The sequence below is a fragment of the Rhamphochromis sp. 'chilingali' genome (assembly GCF_963969265.1).
Source record: "Rhamphochromis sp. 'chilingali' genome assembly, chromosome: 12".
Classification (NCBI taxonomy): Eukaryota; Metazoa; Chordata; class Actinopteri; order Cichliformes; family Cichlidae; genus Rhamphochromis; species Rhamphochromis sp. 'chilingali'.
This window is the reverse complement of record NC_137939.1, coordinates 21,285,088-21,302,044: the sequence shown is the minus strand read 5'-3', so window position 1 is coordinate 21,302,044 and position 16,957 is coordinate 21,285,088. Positions and strand designations below refer to the sequence as shown.

The 16,957-nt window shown below is 39.2% G+C and overlaps 2 protein-coding genes across 6 annotated transcripts; both read right to left on the bottom strand.

Moving 5' to 3' along the window:
• Positions 1 to 5,343: 5,343 nt before the first annotated feature.
• On the bottom strand, positions 5,344 to 11,260 carry LOC308406680 (N-fatty-acyl-amino acid synthase/hydrolase PM20D1.2-like). 2 transcript variants are annotated; one of them, XM_080897838.1, is made up of 13 exons: positions 10,979 to 11,258; positions 10,811 to 10,897; positions 8,267 to 8,502; positions 8,094 to 8,180; positions 7,866 to 7,999; positions 7,667 to 7,786; positions 7,451 to 7,526; positions 7,309 to 7,370; positions 7,137 to 7,215; positions 6,966 to 7,037; positions 6,723 to 6,888; positions 6,517 to 6,616; positions 5,344 to 6,010 (listed from the first exon to the last, which is right to left on the bottom strand). In XM_080897838.1, the coding sequence occupies exons 1-13, from the start codon at positions 11,196 to 11,198 to the stop codon at positions 5,881 to 5,883; spliced, it is 1,569 nt and encodes a 522-aa protein (XP_080753964.1). In that variant the 5' UTR covers positions 11,199 to 11,258; the 3' UTR covers positions 5,344 to 5,880. The 2 variants fall into 2 exon arrangements, with proteins under 2 accessions (XP_080753964.1, XP_080753965.1); XM_080897839.1 differs by lacking the exon at positions 10,811 to 10,897 and having other exon boundaries at positions 10,979 to 11,260.
• Positions 11,261 to 11,363: 103 nt separating this feature from the next.
• Positions 11,364 to 15,548, bottom strand: lemd1 (LEM domain containing 1; the record flags this gene model as incomplete). Of its 4 annotated transcripts, XM_080897844.1 has the most annotated exons (10): positions 11,364 to 11,999; positions 12,164 to 12,237; positions 12,799 to 12,888; positions 12,990 to 13,067; positions 13,247 to 13,390; positions 13,508 to 13,552; positions 13,837 to 13,889; positions 13,977 to 14,120; positions 14,273 to 14,381; positions 15,363 to 15,548. In XM_080897844.1, 10 exons carry the CDS (start codon positions 15,546 to 15,548, stop codon positions 11,720 to 11,722), a joined length of 1,203 nt encoding a protein of 400 aa, XP_080753970.1. In that variant the 3' UTR covers positions 11,364 to 11,719. The 4 variants fall into 4 exon arrangements, with proteins under 4 accessions (XP_080753970.1, XP_080753967.1, XP_080753968.1 ...); XM_080897841.1 differs by lacking the exons at positions 12,799 to 12,888; positions 12,990 to 13,067; XM_080897842.1 differs by lacking the exons at positions 12,799 to 12,888; positions 12,990 to 13,067 and having other exon boundaries at positions 13,508 to 13,531.
• Positions 15,549 to 16,957: the final 1,409 nt, after the last annotated feature.

The following is a 16,957-nucleotide window of genomic DNA, read 5'->3' as shown; positions in this document are numbered from 1 at the left end:
TTAGAGCCACCTGCAGGCAGACAAGGACAGTCACGCCTACATTATGTAGAGAGCAGTTTTTTAAGAGCTTATTTCAGTTTTAGTTAAATCACCATCACCATTCGGGTGGAGAAAGAATATACAAAGCTTGTGTTCAATCTCCCTCACGACGTGCAGGTTTTTAGTAGTAAAATAATTGCCAAAATACAAAGCAAACACTTTATTGAAATACATTTTTCTCTGCGACCTGCTGGAGCGGGGGGGGGGGCTAGGAGGAGGAGTTGGCTGTCCGACTGCGGTCTGGAGTGTGGGGCCTCCCTGCTGCTGCGGAGTCGGGGCGGTCTGCCTCCCCCCACCGCAGGGAAAAGGGTAACACCACCTGGGTCTGGGTGCAGTTCCCCCCCTCCAGGGGCAAGGGTACCTAGACCCGGGGCTTAGAGTACGCTTGGGGAGTGTGATCGTGTGTACAGCGTCTCTTTATGTCTGTCTCCACGTTGGTTGAGTGTGGAGTAAGTGTATATGAGAGCATGAGGGTGGGAATGGATGTTTGTATATGTGTGTGCCTGTATTTCTGTGTCTATATGTCAGGTTGGGTGTCAGGCGCCACCTCTCTGGGGACATCTTAGGCCCTCCAAGGTATGGAGGCCTATCTCCCCCTACCACCACTTCCCCTGCCAGTGGCGGACTCCCTCAGACATCGGTGCGTTGGTGGTTCTTTGTGTCCGGGGATGGGCGTCCAGGTACACACCGGCTCACTCCTTGGCGGCCGCTTATCGGGGCCTGGAGCCTGGGGCTCGCTCGGGCCCCTTCGGAGGTGGGGTGCCCCCGGCCTCTCGGCCTGGGGCTCGGTCACTCAGGCACGGCTGGCTGCCGGCGGAGCTCACGGGCGCGTCACTGCAACCCCCCCTGGCTTCTGCTCCGCGGCTGCTGAGTGAGCCCTCATCTGGGACTCTCCTCAGCTCTTTCTGGGACAGTGGCGCGGCTGCCCCTCTGTTGGTCTTCCTTGGTCTCTTGTGTTCTGGGGGCCTCTGGATGTCTGGAGTTTTGATCTCCTCCATATCTGCTTCATGCCCTGGAGGACGGGGCTGTGGCCCCCCTACACCCTCTAGCAGATCATTACATGAAGGAACCTTTTAAAAAACAAAAAAACAAACGCGTCCATGCTCACAGGTGTACACACGGGTGATCACACCCACAAACTACACCCTTTTTGGCTCCTACCTCAAAGCACACTGTGTTCTGTTGATCTTATGTGCTGCACAATAATGTTTAATATTTAGTATTTACTGTCATATTCCCATATATCATTGTGATGTTGTTTATTCTATTACTCTTGTTCTCTTCTGCTTGTTTTCTTTTTTCTTTCTCAGCAGGTGACCCAGGTGATTGATATATGCATTTTTTTTTCTTTTTTTCTTCTTTTTTTTCTTTTTCTGCTCATTCTGTTGGTTTTTGTCTTTTGCCCTTCTCCCCCGTCCCTCTTCTCAGCTGTTTCTCTTTCCCTCTTTCTTTCTCCCCTTCTTTCCCCCAGTCAAGTCTGTCCCGTATTCAGCAAGTGAAAATAAAATAAACAATAAAAGGTGAGTCAAATGGACCATTACGGCAAGGCTGGGATGGTCAATTTGGTAAAGTAAATCCATTGGGCATCTTTCTTTGCCTTTAGACAACAATTCTGATGGCAAAAGAGCCAAACGGGACAGGCAAAAAAAAAAAAAAATACATTTTTAACATTTAAAAAAATGCATGTAAGTACGTGACAAATTCTTTGAAAAGGCAATAGTACAATTAGGTTTAAGAAAATGGACAATTTTAAAATTAGTCCAGCATCACTTCTATAGTGACAAGACCACAATGGCAAAATAATCACATAGAAAACCACATTCTGTTTAACTAATAATAATGATTATTACTATTATTATTAGTAATATTATTGTTTCTACAGATCTTCCTCCACTTCCAACTGCTCACACAAACCTGAATCAGGAGACATCAACAAATAAGGATCACATTTTGCCTCATCCCAGACCATCAATCACTACTACAATTACTGACAACTTCTGTGCTACAGAAGTTGAATCAGAATCAGAATCAGAAAGGGTTTTATTGCCAAATGTTGAGCAGGTTTACAACATTAGGAAATTGCTGCGGTGCTTCAGTGCAAACATACTGTCATAAATTACGCTTAAATAGACATGAAAATAAAAATAAGAATAAGAATTAAAAGTGCTAAGTAGATAGATATATACATGAGTGCAGGTGGTGATCAGTGCCAAACATGGAATGATGCAGTGAACACAGCGTAGGGTCATGTGTTAGTGGCGGGTACAGTCATACGGTTATTGTTCATGTGTCCAACAGCAGAGGGGAAGAAACTGTTCTTATGGCGAGAGGTTCTGGTGCGAATGGACCGGAGCCTCCTGCCTGAGGGGAGCAGGTCAAACAGACTGTGTCCAGGGTGAGAAGGGTCAGCTGAGATCCGAGCTGCACGCCGCAGTGTCCTGGAGGTGTACAGGTCCTGCAGAGATGGGAGTCTGCAGCCAATCACCTTCTCAGCAGAGCGCACAACACGCTGCAGTCTCTGTTTGTCCCTGATAGTGGCTCCAGCGTACCACACGGTGATGGAGGAGGTGAGGATGGACTCGATGATTGCAGTGTAGAATTGCATCATCGTCCGTGTTGGCAGGTTGAATTTCTTCAGCTGCCTCAGGAAGTACATCCTCTGCTGGGCTTTCTTAATGATGGAGGTGATGGTGGGCTCCCACTTCAGGTCCTGGGTGATGGTGGTACCCAGGAAGCGGAATGAGTCCACAGAGGTGATGGGGGTGTCAGTCAGGATGATGGGGGGGAGTGGGGCTGTGTGCTTCCTGAAGTCCACAATAATCTCCACTGTCTTCTGGGCATTCAGCACCAGGTTGTTGTGGCTGCACCAGGACACCAGACGTTCAACCTTGGTTGGTGGGCTATATGCCAAACCTGACGCTCCAGGTTCTTTTTGTACCTGTGCCAATGGCATCGCATGGATCCAAAACTGCCCAGCTACTTTAGTCTTTCAAGACTGTTGTAACTGCTGTGACAGGCCGTAGAGACTCTTCTATATTTGGATTTACAAACAATCCCTGGCTTTATGGAAAAATACTGTCTTTGCATTTCCTTCTGTAACACTGATAGTGTAGAATTTATACTTGCAGTTTAAATTCATTCTTGTGATCTCCACATTGTATTTACTTACATTATTTATGAACATTACGCAACATCTAATCCAACTGGCATTACAATTATAACGGATCTGATTCTAAAAAGAATGTGCACATTTATAACATCCAGAAACATCTTTGTAATACATCATTTTCCATCACAAAGTACAGTTCTGTGCAACAGTTTAAGGCAGGTGAGAGAAAAAATGTTGTAAACAAAGAATGCTTTCAAAAATGGAAGTGTTAATCATTTATTTTCATCAATCAACAAAATGCAGTGAATGAACAAAAGAGAAATCTAAATCAAATCAAGATTTGGATTGACCCCCCTTTGCCTTCAAAGCAGCATCAATTCTTCTAGGTACACATGCACACAGTTTTTAAAGGAACTCAGCTGGTAGGTTGTTCCAAACAGCTTCGAGAACTAACCACAGATCTTCTGCGGATATAGGTTTCCTCACATCCTTCTGTCTCTTCATGTAATCCCAGACACATTGATGATGTTGAGATCAGGGCTCTGTGGGGGCCAAACCATCACATCCAGTACTTCTTGCTCTTCTTCATGCTGAAGATAGTTCTTAATGACTTTGGCTGTATATTTGGGGTTGTTGTCCTGCTGCAGAATACATTTGGGGCCAATAAACAATCATTTATATTTGTGAAAGCATTCTTTGTTTACAGCATTTTTTTTCTCACCTGCCTAAAACTTTTGGACAGCACTGTATTTAGGAAAAAAGGCTGTATAAAAGGAGACACAAATGAAATTTGCTAGTGACGGAATCAGTCAGTCAGACGGGGTTTCAGCTTGTTTTTATGGGTCAGTATAATGTTATGCCACATTTGGACATTTGTTTTGATCATTTAAGCACAAATTCATGTCCTTCATCTGAATTTTATTGTTTTGAGGTTTGGCCTTCGGAGTCTAACCCTTGTGTGACCTAATCCAGGTTTGGCAACATATGAAATAAAATATTATTAATTATAATTATTATAATTAGATTATTCATTTGAGGATGCTAACTATGAAGCAAGACCCACCATTTCTGTGTAGAAAATATTAAAAAGTAATTGGTTTTGGTTGCTGGAAACGTGTATACCTTTGTAAAAATGAATGCAATTTTAATAAGATATGTGAAACACAAAGGAGTGACTTTGGGTTTCACTTTGGGTTGACTTTTAAGTCAGAACAAATATTTTAGTTGAACAGAATAAGAAAAACTACAACAGAGTACATTCTGTTGGCTCATCAATAAAACAAAATCAAAGCTTTTGAATGAAAAGTTGAAAAGCACTTAGTTTTGATGACCAAAATGACTTTGACATTTGTTATATGACTGGTTTTAGAAAAAGCTCATTACTTATTTTTTACAACTTAAAATATAAATTAAATAAAAATAAAATTTTCAAAATGAAAAATTCAGAATCTTTTTTTTTTTAATTGAAGTGTCGATTGAGCAGTCTGACAAATGTTTTCAAAGTAATTAAATAAATGTAATTTGCATATAAGAGTTTTAATTTGCAACATCTTTTTTTTATTAAAAATGTAAAAACTCATGTATCAAATAGGACACATTGGGCCTTGAGGGAATAACCATCACATCCGCTTTGAAATCTGCAAGTAAAAATCTGCAATTACTAATGACCTTCACTTTAAGCATCTTAAGATTTTATTTTAAGATTTCATGTTTTGGCTGCTGTGTTAATGCATTTTAATTTTTAAGGTCACTACGTTCCATCTGTGAAAGGTAATATGCAAATTTGTGCAAAACCACTTGTGTGTCATTTGCTTTAATTAATAACTCTTTTCTTGTCTTCTTTACTCTACATTAAAGCTATTTTTATTACAGATGGAAGATTGTTACCTGGATAAAACTGTCACATTTTCAGAAATGTTACTTATTCTAAACCTGTTGTAAAATTCCTCATATGTACTGTATATAGCACAAGTGTAAAAAGGAATTTCATTTTGTGTTTCATCAGAAATAATTATGGGAAAATTCTGTTAGGTCAAAGTAACTGTGATTCAGACTCATCTGAGATTTTTAGTACATGCAAGTATGGAATCATTTTGAAAATCCTAGGTGGCACAACATTCAGGCTGATGACAACACTCGATCCTCCTTTGTTATGGCTGATGGGTAATTAAAAATAAAATTGTGCACAGATTCAATCACATTTACAAATCTGGAATCATTTTAATGAGTCAGCCAGTAAAACAGCATTCTTTGAACATTAAATCCAGTATTTTATTTAAATTAAGCATCCCTGTAGGTAGTGCTGTCATTAATACTATTCATTATGAGCGGTCCAAATCAAAAAGCCATGAGATGTATCTTTATGACGGCACTACTATCAGTGTCCCACAATAAGACATATATAATAATTGGTTAATTGTATCATATCATACCACCATAGAGTTCAGAAAAAAATAGTACATCAGTCTGCATAGAGCACCAAAACTTAATCTTGAATGCAAAATTCTAGATAGCCAATTCACAGTGATTTTACTGCAGAAAGGTCAGTGCTCTATCTACTCACATATCACTGAAAAGAGTCAGTAGTCCACATAAAAGATAAAAGTACATCCCACTTTGAAATGAGCAAAATTGTAGTTTCTGATTCTATAATGCAAAAGTTATTTAGTGCAATATCAATGCATTTTGTATGCTATTCATGTGTTTATCTTATCACCAATGTTGTCAATTGCTTAGAGTTCATGGACAGAGCTGTGGGGCTCAGGGAGCTTCCTAATGTCACAGTTCTGGATCAAATTGAAGTAAAAAACAATCATCTCCTCGTAGTTCTTAGTGGAAATCCTTTCATTGATGCCATGGAATCTGAGAAACAAAGGAAAAAAAGGATTCATGGTACTTGGAACAAGAAAGTATTTTATATATTCCCCTCTGCTATTCATGCTGCATGATCTGTTTCTAGAGTTGAGAAATAATCACTGCACGTGGAATTCACTTTTGTGTGAGAATCGCATCTGTAACCGGAAGGTCGCCGGTTCGATCCCTGGGCTCTCTGTCCTGGTCGTTGTGTCCCTGGGCAAGACACTTTACCCTACTTGCCTACTGGTGTTGGCCAGAGGGGCCGATGGCGCGATATGGCAGCCTCGCTTCTGTCAGTCTGCCCCAGGGCAGCTGTGGCTACAACTGTAGCTTGCCTCCACCAGTGAATGAATAATGGTATTGTAAAGCGCTTTGGGTGCCTTGAAAAGCGCTATATAAATCCAATCCATTATTAATTCTTCTTACTGTATTTATTCAATTTTAAATTGAGGTCTGCAGACATTTTTGGTGAAAATATATTTTGACAGTATTAAAAACTGCTGAATTCTCACCTCTCAGGGTCACCTGGCTTAAACCAAGCCGGGGAAAACCGATAAATATTTTTGGTCAGGTCGACGAAGTGTCGACTGTCTGTGTTTCCAATACAGATACCTGCACATTTAAATATGATATTAAATTACTTATAATGTCCCGAAAGATGCTTTAAAATGCTTCCAGCTAATTCATAAAAATGTCTACAAATCTGTATGAACTCTACCTGGAGCAACTGTAACTGTTGGAAACAAGTCCAGCACCGTTTTCTTAATAATTTGGAAGCCAAAGGCCTTGTCATCAGCACCGCTGATGGGTAGAGGGTCAAATCCATCAACAAGTTCTACCTTCACTCGCTGGTCGCCCACCGTATCCTTGATGATGTCCAGTACCTAAAAAAGACAGCACACATCTCATATTCATGTCAAAGTGTACATAGTAAGGCATTCATTCTCAAAAAGGACTCTACCTCTTGTACCGACTGCGCTGAGTGAATTCGTAGATTTACATAAGCTTCAGCAAGGGAAGGAATAACATTTATCTGCAGAGGGAGGGAGATATTGAATTTTTACAAAGAAAAGTAACAGGCTTAAAATCTTACTTCTTGTGAATTACATTCAATTTAAAATAATCACTGCACCTTTACTCCTGCATTAAAAAAGGTGACTGCTGTGGTAGTCCTTACAAATGCATTAGATACTGGTTTTCTTTCAAGTATCCTGAAACATAAAAACTGGTCTATTTCACTGGAACCAATCACAAGAAAACATGACATTTGAATTTATATTTAAATGATATTTAGCAGTTATTACCTGCTAAGGAGCGGAGAGAAGAGCCACAAATTCGACATTATGAACTTTAGTGGTAAACTGAACTGAAGGCAAAGAATTAGTAGTTGGTAAAGAATGAGTACATGAGTATACTACTAGTAAAGAAGTATTTAGATTACCCTACCTTGTGGGCCAGATGCTCAAAGGTGTCACCTTCAGGACCATAACCAAATAACCTCGGCATTGGGTTGTCCTCTAGTCTGAGGAAACAGGATCACAGTTAAATCTTTTATACTAGCTTTTTAAACATGGGGTAGTAAAATTATGGAAGGCAGTGAAACATATGAACAGAGAAGCTAAACAGAACTCATTATAGTTTAAAAAACAATGTTCCTCTCACCTTTTGACTGCTGTGGCTAAGATCCCAATGCTAGTTTCCCTGGGAGGCATCGAGGAGTGACCAGGGGCCACAGACACACTAAGCTTTATAACGGCCTGGCCTTTTTCACTTAACCCAATTCTGCAAATCATAAATCATACACATAAACATAAGATGTGATCAACACAAGTGCACAACACATGTTTAGATAGGTTCTTACAGAGCAGCAGGTCCTTCAAGACCAGGAATGATTCCATCAGATATAGTCAGGCCCTCATCCATGACAAACAACAGCTGGACACCACGTTGCTTCAGAATACGCACTATGTTCATCGCTCCATTGAGACCATTGATCTTAAAAAAGAGATTTTGAAGAGCACAGCCATTAAAATGTGATATTTCCAATCCCACTTAAGTTTGTAATGTCATAGTGAAACTGTTAACATACTTCTTCATCATGACCAAGACCGATGTAAAATCCCCTGCGTGGAGCATAGCCCTTTAACAGCAAGTACTCCAGCGCCTGAAGTATTCCCTAGAAGAAATAAATCAGCTGTTTAGCCAAATATACCTCAAGTCTGTTTAAAAGTAAGCTCACTCAAAAGTAATATGTTTTCACACCATTACAGAGTTTTTGTCATCTATGGTTCCTCTGCCGTAGATGAAGCCATCGATCTCCTTTGCAGAAAATGGTGGCGCTTCCCAACCATCGGACTCTGAAGCAGGTACTACATCAATGTGGGCCAGCAGCATGTATGGCACCAGTTCAGGCTGTGATCCTTTCACCCAAAACAAGTGGCTGTAGTTTGCCACCAATTCATGATGAACCAAGCTAGAAGAGAAAACTGTAGGGAAGGCTGACAAAAAAAAACAAGCTGAAAGAGCAATTCTTTTCTTAAATTCATCATCTATCGCTTTAATTAATTGCAGCTCTGCAAGATCCCTCTGCTCCAGAAGGCACATGTGCAGGCCCGTCCTTAATTCACCAGCGAACATCTAAATGATTCAGAGGATTTGAAGAAAGTTCTATTGTCAGATGAAACCAAAGAACCCAAAGAACACCATCTCCATAGACAAGCATGGAAGTGGAAATATTATGCTTTGGGTCTGTTTTTTCTGCTAAGGATACCGGACAACTTTACCACATAGAGTGGCTAATGGACAGGGCCATGTAGCATAAAATCTGGGATAAGAACCTCCTCCCCTAACCCACAACATGGATAGGTTTTCCAGCATGACCTAAAACATACTGCAAGGCAACAAAAGAGGTAAATGGTTAAATAAAGAAGCACATTAAGCTTATGGAGTGCCATAGCCAGTCTCCAGATGTCAACCCTTTAGAAAGTCAGTGGAGGGAGCTGAAACTTCAAGTTGCCAAGTCAGAGTCAAGAAAACTAAAAGTTTTAGAGAATTTCTGCAAAGAGAAGTGGGCCAAAATCCCTCCTGAAATGTGTGTAAAACTGGTGATCAACTTCTGTCTCACTTACTTAAAATTAAACTTCCATACAAACTGGAGACTGTTCTTTTTTTTTTTAAGTGAGCAAGCTCACATTTTCAGCAGGGGATCAAATAATTATTTCTCTCACTGTACAAACAATAAATGTTTTTGAGAAGTCCCCATACACCAAAGCAAAGAAAACTCTGAGACAGTTAAAGACAACAAGCTGTGATTGTAATGAAGTGTTTCAGCAAATATAATTTTCCCCCTGTTAACATACATGAGGCTTTTTCAGTTGCTTAGTAACAATCCAATTTATAAAATAAAACATACTGAGAAATGGCTGCTATGTTTATTCTTATAACCGCAGTTAAATGTCTCCCACTTTGTCGGGGATGTTTGGAAAGAAGGGTGAATGTAATGTAATGCATGTATTATCCTTATTGTGAATGAAAATGAACAAGTGAAGATCAAGTAGCAATTTCTGCATTTGTTAAACATAAGGACTTTTATTTGTTTTCAATTGTTTTTAAGCAGAGTCAGCTTCTTTTCTTGAATTGGAAGAATCTGTTCTCATGGCACACCTGCAGCAGGTATACATAGGCATCATTTTACCAAAATACACTATATTGGCAAAGTCAGAAATCAACTGTCCAAATCATTGAATTCAGGTCTACACTAATGGAAAGAAGGACGCCTTGGACCACTGAGTGTCAGAACAACTATCCAGGATGAAACAACAACAAACAATCCATGAGTACATCAGGAAAAGGGCCACTCTTTTGTTGGGACTGCTCTGTCTCTTGCTGCACTTTTCCATGGCTGTGCTAGCAACAGCAGCCTCTTGTGACTGCAAGGACATTATACTAGTTGTTGCTAGTACAACTGTTGATGGTGCAACTGCTAACATGTTGACTAATTTGACAAATTTTAGTGCACCTGTGTTTTTTTTAGTTACAAAGGGTAGGCCAGCATAATATTAAACTCTATGGCCAAGAATGGGATGTAACTCAGTTACTATTAGTGTGAAGGCAAACAAGCAAATACTTTTGGCAATATTGTGTATCAACGCACTGAAAGATACTGTTCCAAATAAATAGTAAAATATTAGATAAAACAGTGAATTGTGTGTCACTGACAAAGGCATCAATTAAGTATTTTACAGTGGAATTGAGGGTTACATTGTGGTTGCTGTGGGTTTCACTAACCAGCTGCCAAAAAAGTGCCATGAACTGCTGTGTAACTTGCTGCTTAATGATGATTATTATTGTTAACCTTTCTGGAAGTTTACCTGTCATCAGATTTGTTCTACTCTAGTCTTTATTGGAAGTGTAAGCAGGTAAAACGCACCAAAACCTCAGGTCATGTGACTTGATGTTTTGAACCACGTGCATCTCAATGTAGGTTTCGACATACCTGGGCTCGGCAAAACGTCGAAAGGTCAATTCTGAATAAGGTGTACGGAACAAAGTACATCTGCACAGCAAACACCAACTGCGTCTTTATCCATTTATTAGCGTTATACAAGTTTGACATACAAAAACTACATTAACGTTTAGAGTTTGCTACAACTGACCGATCAAATCATGCGTGCAAGCGTCGACAGCCATCAGCTAGTTCCAGTTGAGCATATTATATATAAACAGTGTTGGGGAGTAATGGAATACATGTACCGCCGTTACGTATTTAAAATACAAAAACTAAGCACGTTTTACTGGCAGGTTTACCTTTTCGGAGGAATCTGTCAAATTCATGCAGCGCAGTGGTGTTGCTTTCTGTATTTGAGAATGACACGGTGGGGATGCGGATTGCCTCTGGACAAATGGAGACAAATTGTTACCAAACAGAAGTGTCTCTGCCTCCATCTACATCCACTACAACACGACTCCGAATACCTTTAAAATTTGCTAGGAGCTCCTCTCTCTGATGGTGGTCAATGACGAGCGATTTGTTATTCGTCTTTTCCCAGTGTGCGAGTTGAAGTCCGGCGTTAACGTCCAGTGAAAGAGTCCTGATAGCCGCTATTGTAAATAACAGCAGGACTGTAATAAGCAAGCTGCTAATAATTATCTTTAAAAACTTAAATATTCTTAACTTTGAACCCGACTCAGTCATTGTAACAGCTGTTGTGTTTACCCCGGAACTCGTCGACTGTGACTGTAGGCTGAATTTGCATTAGAGCCACCCGCTGCCAGACACAGTCACGCCTACATTATGTAGAGAGCAGTTTTAAGAGCTTATTTCAGTTTTAGTTAAAGCACCATTCGGAGAAAGAATATACAAAGCTTGTGTGCAATAAAGGCTTGTTTTGCAGTATGAAAAGGCGCATAGAAATTTTATTGAAGTACATATCAAACATTTAAAAAAGAGAGAAAAAAAAAAAAGGCATGCAAGTACCGTGACAAGTTCTGTGAAAAGGCAATATTACAATTAGGGTTAAGAAAATAGACAATTTTTAAAATTAGTTCGTTTCGGCATCACTTCTATAATAACAAGAACAGTGACAATATTATAGAAAAAACAAAACAAAAAGAAAAAAAAAAAAAACAAGTATAAAACTGGATTTTGTAGTTCGCTTCCACAAAAGGGGAAACAAAAATCTGTCTGTGTGAAAGTAACACTAAATTAAAGCAATGTTAATCCTGTGCATAGTCAACATCTGCGTCCTGTGACTCTGCCTGAACCAGAAGCCTGTCCTCACCGTATGACCAATAGCTTAGACTGTCCTCAACATTAACATAAATAAGGTACAGGACACATGCTACAATTATGAAAACTAAAATCTGTATGTGAATGGGTACAAGATAGCGCTCCACCTCCCGTCTCTGCTGGGTCATGGGACTCACAGGACTGTCAGGGTAGGAATACTGGACAGGTCTCTGTGCGGCACCCTTGATGGGTCTCCGTCGAGTGACGCTGAAAAACAATGGAATACACATCCTTATAATTGAGTCAGAGCACTTTCACCATGTGAAAGATGTTCATCTGCCAAACATTTTTTATTTATTTTTTTTTAAATCTTTTTATTTTATCTCTTATGCAGCAAGTAAGAGTTTCAACAGGGTTTGTGTGGTACTTACTAGATCCCTGTCGGAGTGGTCTTACTGTCTGGAAGGATGTCCTTGAAAGCATCTTTCACAGGTTCCTGGGGAGGCTAGAAAAGACGGTAAAAATGAGTGAAATCACACAAATGAAACCAGAAACAGTAAAGACAGGAGCCCTGCATTTCAAGTAGAATTGAAAGATGGTGACCGTAAAGAAAACAAAGGTTCTGCTCCCAAGTTTGATGTACTGGGATGTTTGTTTTGTTTTTTTAAATTAAAAACAGTGGGTTGGGAAAGGAAAGACTAACCAGAATATTGACGATGCATGACATTAGTAACTGCAAATCATATACCAGAGTTTGGTAAAACATTTAAGCAATTGTTAAAGTTAATGTGCCGATTGAATTTTATAGATTGATTTAAAATAAAAATGACATCAAAGAAAGTTCAATCAACACCCCATCAAACATATAGTGCTTGTGTAGTAAGTGCATGTGCATCCCATCAAGTGATATGGATCAAAATCCAAATCTTAAGAGCCAGTAAGATGTATATGACACCATTCTCCATTAATGTGAAAAAAAAAAAACCAAAAAAAAAAAACCTCTGAAACAATTCAGCCGGCACCAAAGTTTGTGTGTAAAGTGTGACTGAACACCATAAGCTCTGACCCCGTCTGACTGTGCCCAGTTTTCCTGCACACTGGTCCCATTGAACTCGCACGCATTGTCTGTGACAGACCGTGAGCTCGAATTCTCCATCTATTTACAGCAAGAATGTAAACTGAGCAACAACTCCAGCAGAGATTATGTATAACAAAAATAAAGACTGAATATGGAGCTTTAAATGTGGATCAACTTTCCTCCTCAACCATTTGAGTGATGCTGAAGTATTGAGAAGAAAGTGATGAGTCATCAGTGGACTTTGATCTAGGTAGAACCTGAAAGGTATCATGTTAAAAGCAATAAAACATGATGCATCTCCATATGAATGGTAAATAAAAACTATCGAACTATGGTATGTTGAGAGGTTCACAAAGCAAAAAAAAAAAAAAAAAAAAAAAGACTAAGGAATGCAGAGAATTTAAAATTCATAGGGCGCCTACTAAGACCAGCCTACCGTTGATCCTAATCGTGTGTGGTGATCTGCAGCGGATGTGCTAATAATCTGTGAGCACTGAGATTGACTCCGCTCTGAAGACTTTAACGCATTCCGTGAATTCCAGTTGGAACTACATCTTGTGTTCCTAGGAGGACAAGGGCGCTTAAAAAGCCAAGCCCATGAAAGGGGGGGGGGGGGGGGAGAACAACTTTGTTATCACTTAACAATTCAGTTTGACAGAATGTTCTTGAAATGATATGAAATATCTGCAGTAATTACCAGCCTTGATGAGGGTAAAAAGCACTGTGGGTAAAAAATGTGATTCTGAAAAGTTAAAGAAAATAACATCAAAAGTTACAATTCAAATGCTTTGGCAAAAATCTGAATCCAGTATTAAAACTGGAATGAGTAACCATTAGGTGGCACTAGAGGGAAGTTTTGTGCTGTGATAGAACTGTTGAGTGGCAGTATGATACCCAGCAGATGGCAATAAGGCCAACTTACTTCCAGATTGTTAAAAAGAGAACGTTTTTTATAAAAAAAAAAAAAAAAAAAAAAAAAAGTGACTTTCATCTAAAAGAACCAAAGTCTCTAAAATAATTCCTCACCTGGCTGCTCTCTTGTTGGGTTTGGTCTGAAGGGTCAGGTTGTTTTTCTGAACCTGTACAAGCCAGAGAAAAATACAACGTTGTGATACGAATAAAGCAAGATCTTATTCAAATAAACCCCCAAACATTTCTTGTCATACCCAAGTCTTCATCTTTCTCCTGCTGCTTTTCCTCCTCTTCAGAGTCAGAGTACAGTATGGCTTTGTCTGCTTCATTCAACCTTTCACATCTGTCAGACTGTAGCAGTTTATGGAGTTTTCTTTCATACAAGACCCTAGTGGAGGCTGGCATTGAAACACAGCATGAAACCAATTTCCTCTTAAGGTCTAGGTCTATATAGATCTAAAAACCATCTGAATGTTATGTATAAAGACTTTCTTTCAATGGGGAAAAAAAAAAATTAAAAGGTGCTTAAAAATCTTTTCATAACCCTCACCAGTTATAGGCCCAGGTTTAACACCATGTTTGCGTAATGTGGCCTTGAGGTCCTCATCAGTCAGACAACTTGGAACAGGCATCTCTGCATCCTCTGGATCTTTCTTGTCCTAACAAAGACAAGATTTGCTCGATTTAAAGTGATAACAGCTGTGAGTTAAATGCCAGGAAGATCCAGGTGTGAAGATAGAAATAAAAACAGCTGGAGGCTGTCATTTATGTATCCGTTCAGTCTTCTAATCATGTCATAAGTCATTTGCATTCATGTTTAGATATGATAGAAAAAAAGATAGAAGTAAAAAAAAAAATTAAAAAGCTATAAAGATTTTAAATTTTATTCACACTAAAGCCAAATAAAGTTACTTTGTTGTACCCCACCAAACCAACTGAAAAATTAATATAATATATAAATAAATTTTTAAAAAAAATCTGATACATAATATAAAATACCAAATAAAAAAAAAAAAAATAAAAAAAACGAGAGAAAAAAAAAATGTATAAACTTAGGTTGCAACTCATAATTCACATTCAGGGGGAGACCAAGGAAACGTCACATATTTATTACCATTTCTCAGTTTAAACGCCTGTTCACCTTATCTTGCAGTTTCTAAAAGTGAAACTGACACAATGTTGTGCTTAGTTTTGATAGTTTACCCAAAACATGACAAGCGCCAGCGTTCCCCTTCATAACAGAGCTAGATGAGCGTGACAGGTGCGCACACGCCTGTAATGGTAGCCTCCATTACAGAAACATCTCATGTAACATATACCAACTGTACAGCAGGTGGTTTAAGTGCTTGAAGTCCTCAAGTGTGCAACAGCAAGAGGGCTGTTCGGAAGCAATGGTCCAGAGCTCCACACCTCCAAAGCACACAGCTGCTGAACTTGTGCTGCTGCGGTGTGAAAGAATTAGCATTGGCAACGTCTGGCATTATTGATACCAATTTAATGTATGGACATTAGTTGTGACAGCCGATACTAAAGAGCCGTTGCACAGAGCGAATACTTTGTCATTGTCACTCATTAAGTTCGTCTCTACTTCGAAAAAGTCTACAGTAGAAAAACCATGTAGCCACAAAATATGGACTCACATCTCCTGCACGGTCCTCCTCGTCGCTGGAGAAATCCGCCGCGTTTTTCTGATCAATGTGTTTGAGGTGCAGCTCCACATACACTGCCTTTTTGCTCGCTGCAGGTGGCAGCGCGACGTTATGAGCGACTAAATCAGACTTTAGACGAGATTTAGAGAGATGGGCGGGCTGCTCCACAAACGGCATTTCACAAGAAAACAACAGCAAAATGTGAGAAAACAGGAACTGCGAAGAAAGCCTTCTGCTGTAATCAGACTAGATTGAGAACAGCTGCAGTCCAAGACTTGATTGGCAGCAAGAAACTCCGCGTTACATACAGGAGACCAGTATCCAAGCTCGTTGTGAATTTATATGTTTCAGCTGCATGTAATGTCTGTTTGTTAAACTAAGTAGAAAACTGAAAATGCAGTCCAGACTTTGCAGTACAACTTTGAGCTAGAATATTAGTCAGAAAGAAAAAGATTTTTATTGTAATTTTACTTTAAAGCTAAAACTATTCATTCCCAAAAATATTTCCATCTAAATGGAAGTCTATTTATTAAAATTAGAGCTGGTGGAGACATACTGCCATTAAAAAGGAAAAGCACAAGCGTTTTTAATTTGTATATTTTAAGTCCCCTATTGTGATGGATACAGCCATTGACATTTAGAGGTTTATGATCAGTTAATTTTTTTTTCAGTGAGAAAAGACTGATTCTCATTATGAATTTAAAGATGTATACAGCAGTTTCAGTAAAATAATCACATACCTTTGACTTCCAGGTGTGACCCACACTTTGGTTGCTGCTGGCACTGTGATATATGCTGCTGCAGCAGCATTTTGACACGAGTGATGCATTCAGGCCGTTGAATTGGTGAGTTCTTATTTTCTGACACCTGTGAGCAGATGAAGAACAAAAGGAAAAACACTGGTTCAGGTGATTATCTGTTAAGCAGGGAATCTAATATGTCAGCAGACATTGTTTTCACTTGTTTTTAGTTACTTTTGTGACATTTACAATTAACCATCTCCCATATTGTACAATCTGACAATATATAACGGCTGCATCATATTTGCATGATCAGACCTGTTTCCAGCAGTTTAACAGTAATAATAATAATAATATATATATATATATATATACACTTGCGCTATTTGCAATGTTGTCATAACCTTGAGGATTTTTCCACATAATGCAATTTACCAGCAAAGATAAATTCATTATCACTGTTGCATCAAGGCATGAGCTCATTGTCAAGGGTGCTAATCTCAATAATAGAGTTCACTTCACTGATTAATTCATATTTGATGTATTTCCATATTGTTGGGGTACAACAACAAGATGAAAACATCAACATATCCTCCCAGCGCTGAAGATAAAAGTATTATCACTATGGTGATTATTCTGCAGGCTTGTCAGCATATTGGCATATCTATTCCCTACCACAAATTTTAATGTTTAGCTGCTGTTTAGGTGTAGTTCAGCTCACTCTGTGCTGACTTCTGACATAACAATCAGGTCTTGTTTAGCATACGACTGTGTTTTAAGCTCCTGTAACTTCTGATTTAGCTGAACTGGTTCTAAATTCAGCTAAGCTGGTCAAAAGCTGAAACT

Bases quoted from the DNA above. Each gene is read 5' to 3' on its own strand.
- LOC308406680 (XM_080897838.1), bottom strand. From the start codon at position 11,198: ATGACTGAGTCGGGTTCAAAGTTAAGAATATTTAAGTTTTTAAAGATA. The intron at 7,216-7,308 runs GTAATAACTGCT...TTTATGTTTCAG, and splicing joins TTCTCTCCGCTCCTTAGCAG to GATACTTGAAAGAAAACCAG. The intron at 6,011-6,516 runs GTGAGAATTCAG...TTTGTTTCTCAG, and splicing joins AAGCCAGGTGACCCTGAGAG to ATTCCATGGCATCAATGAAA.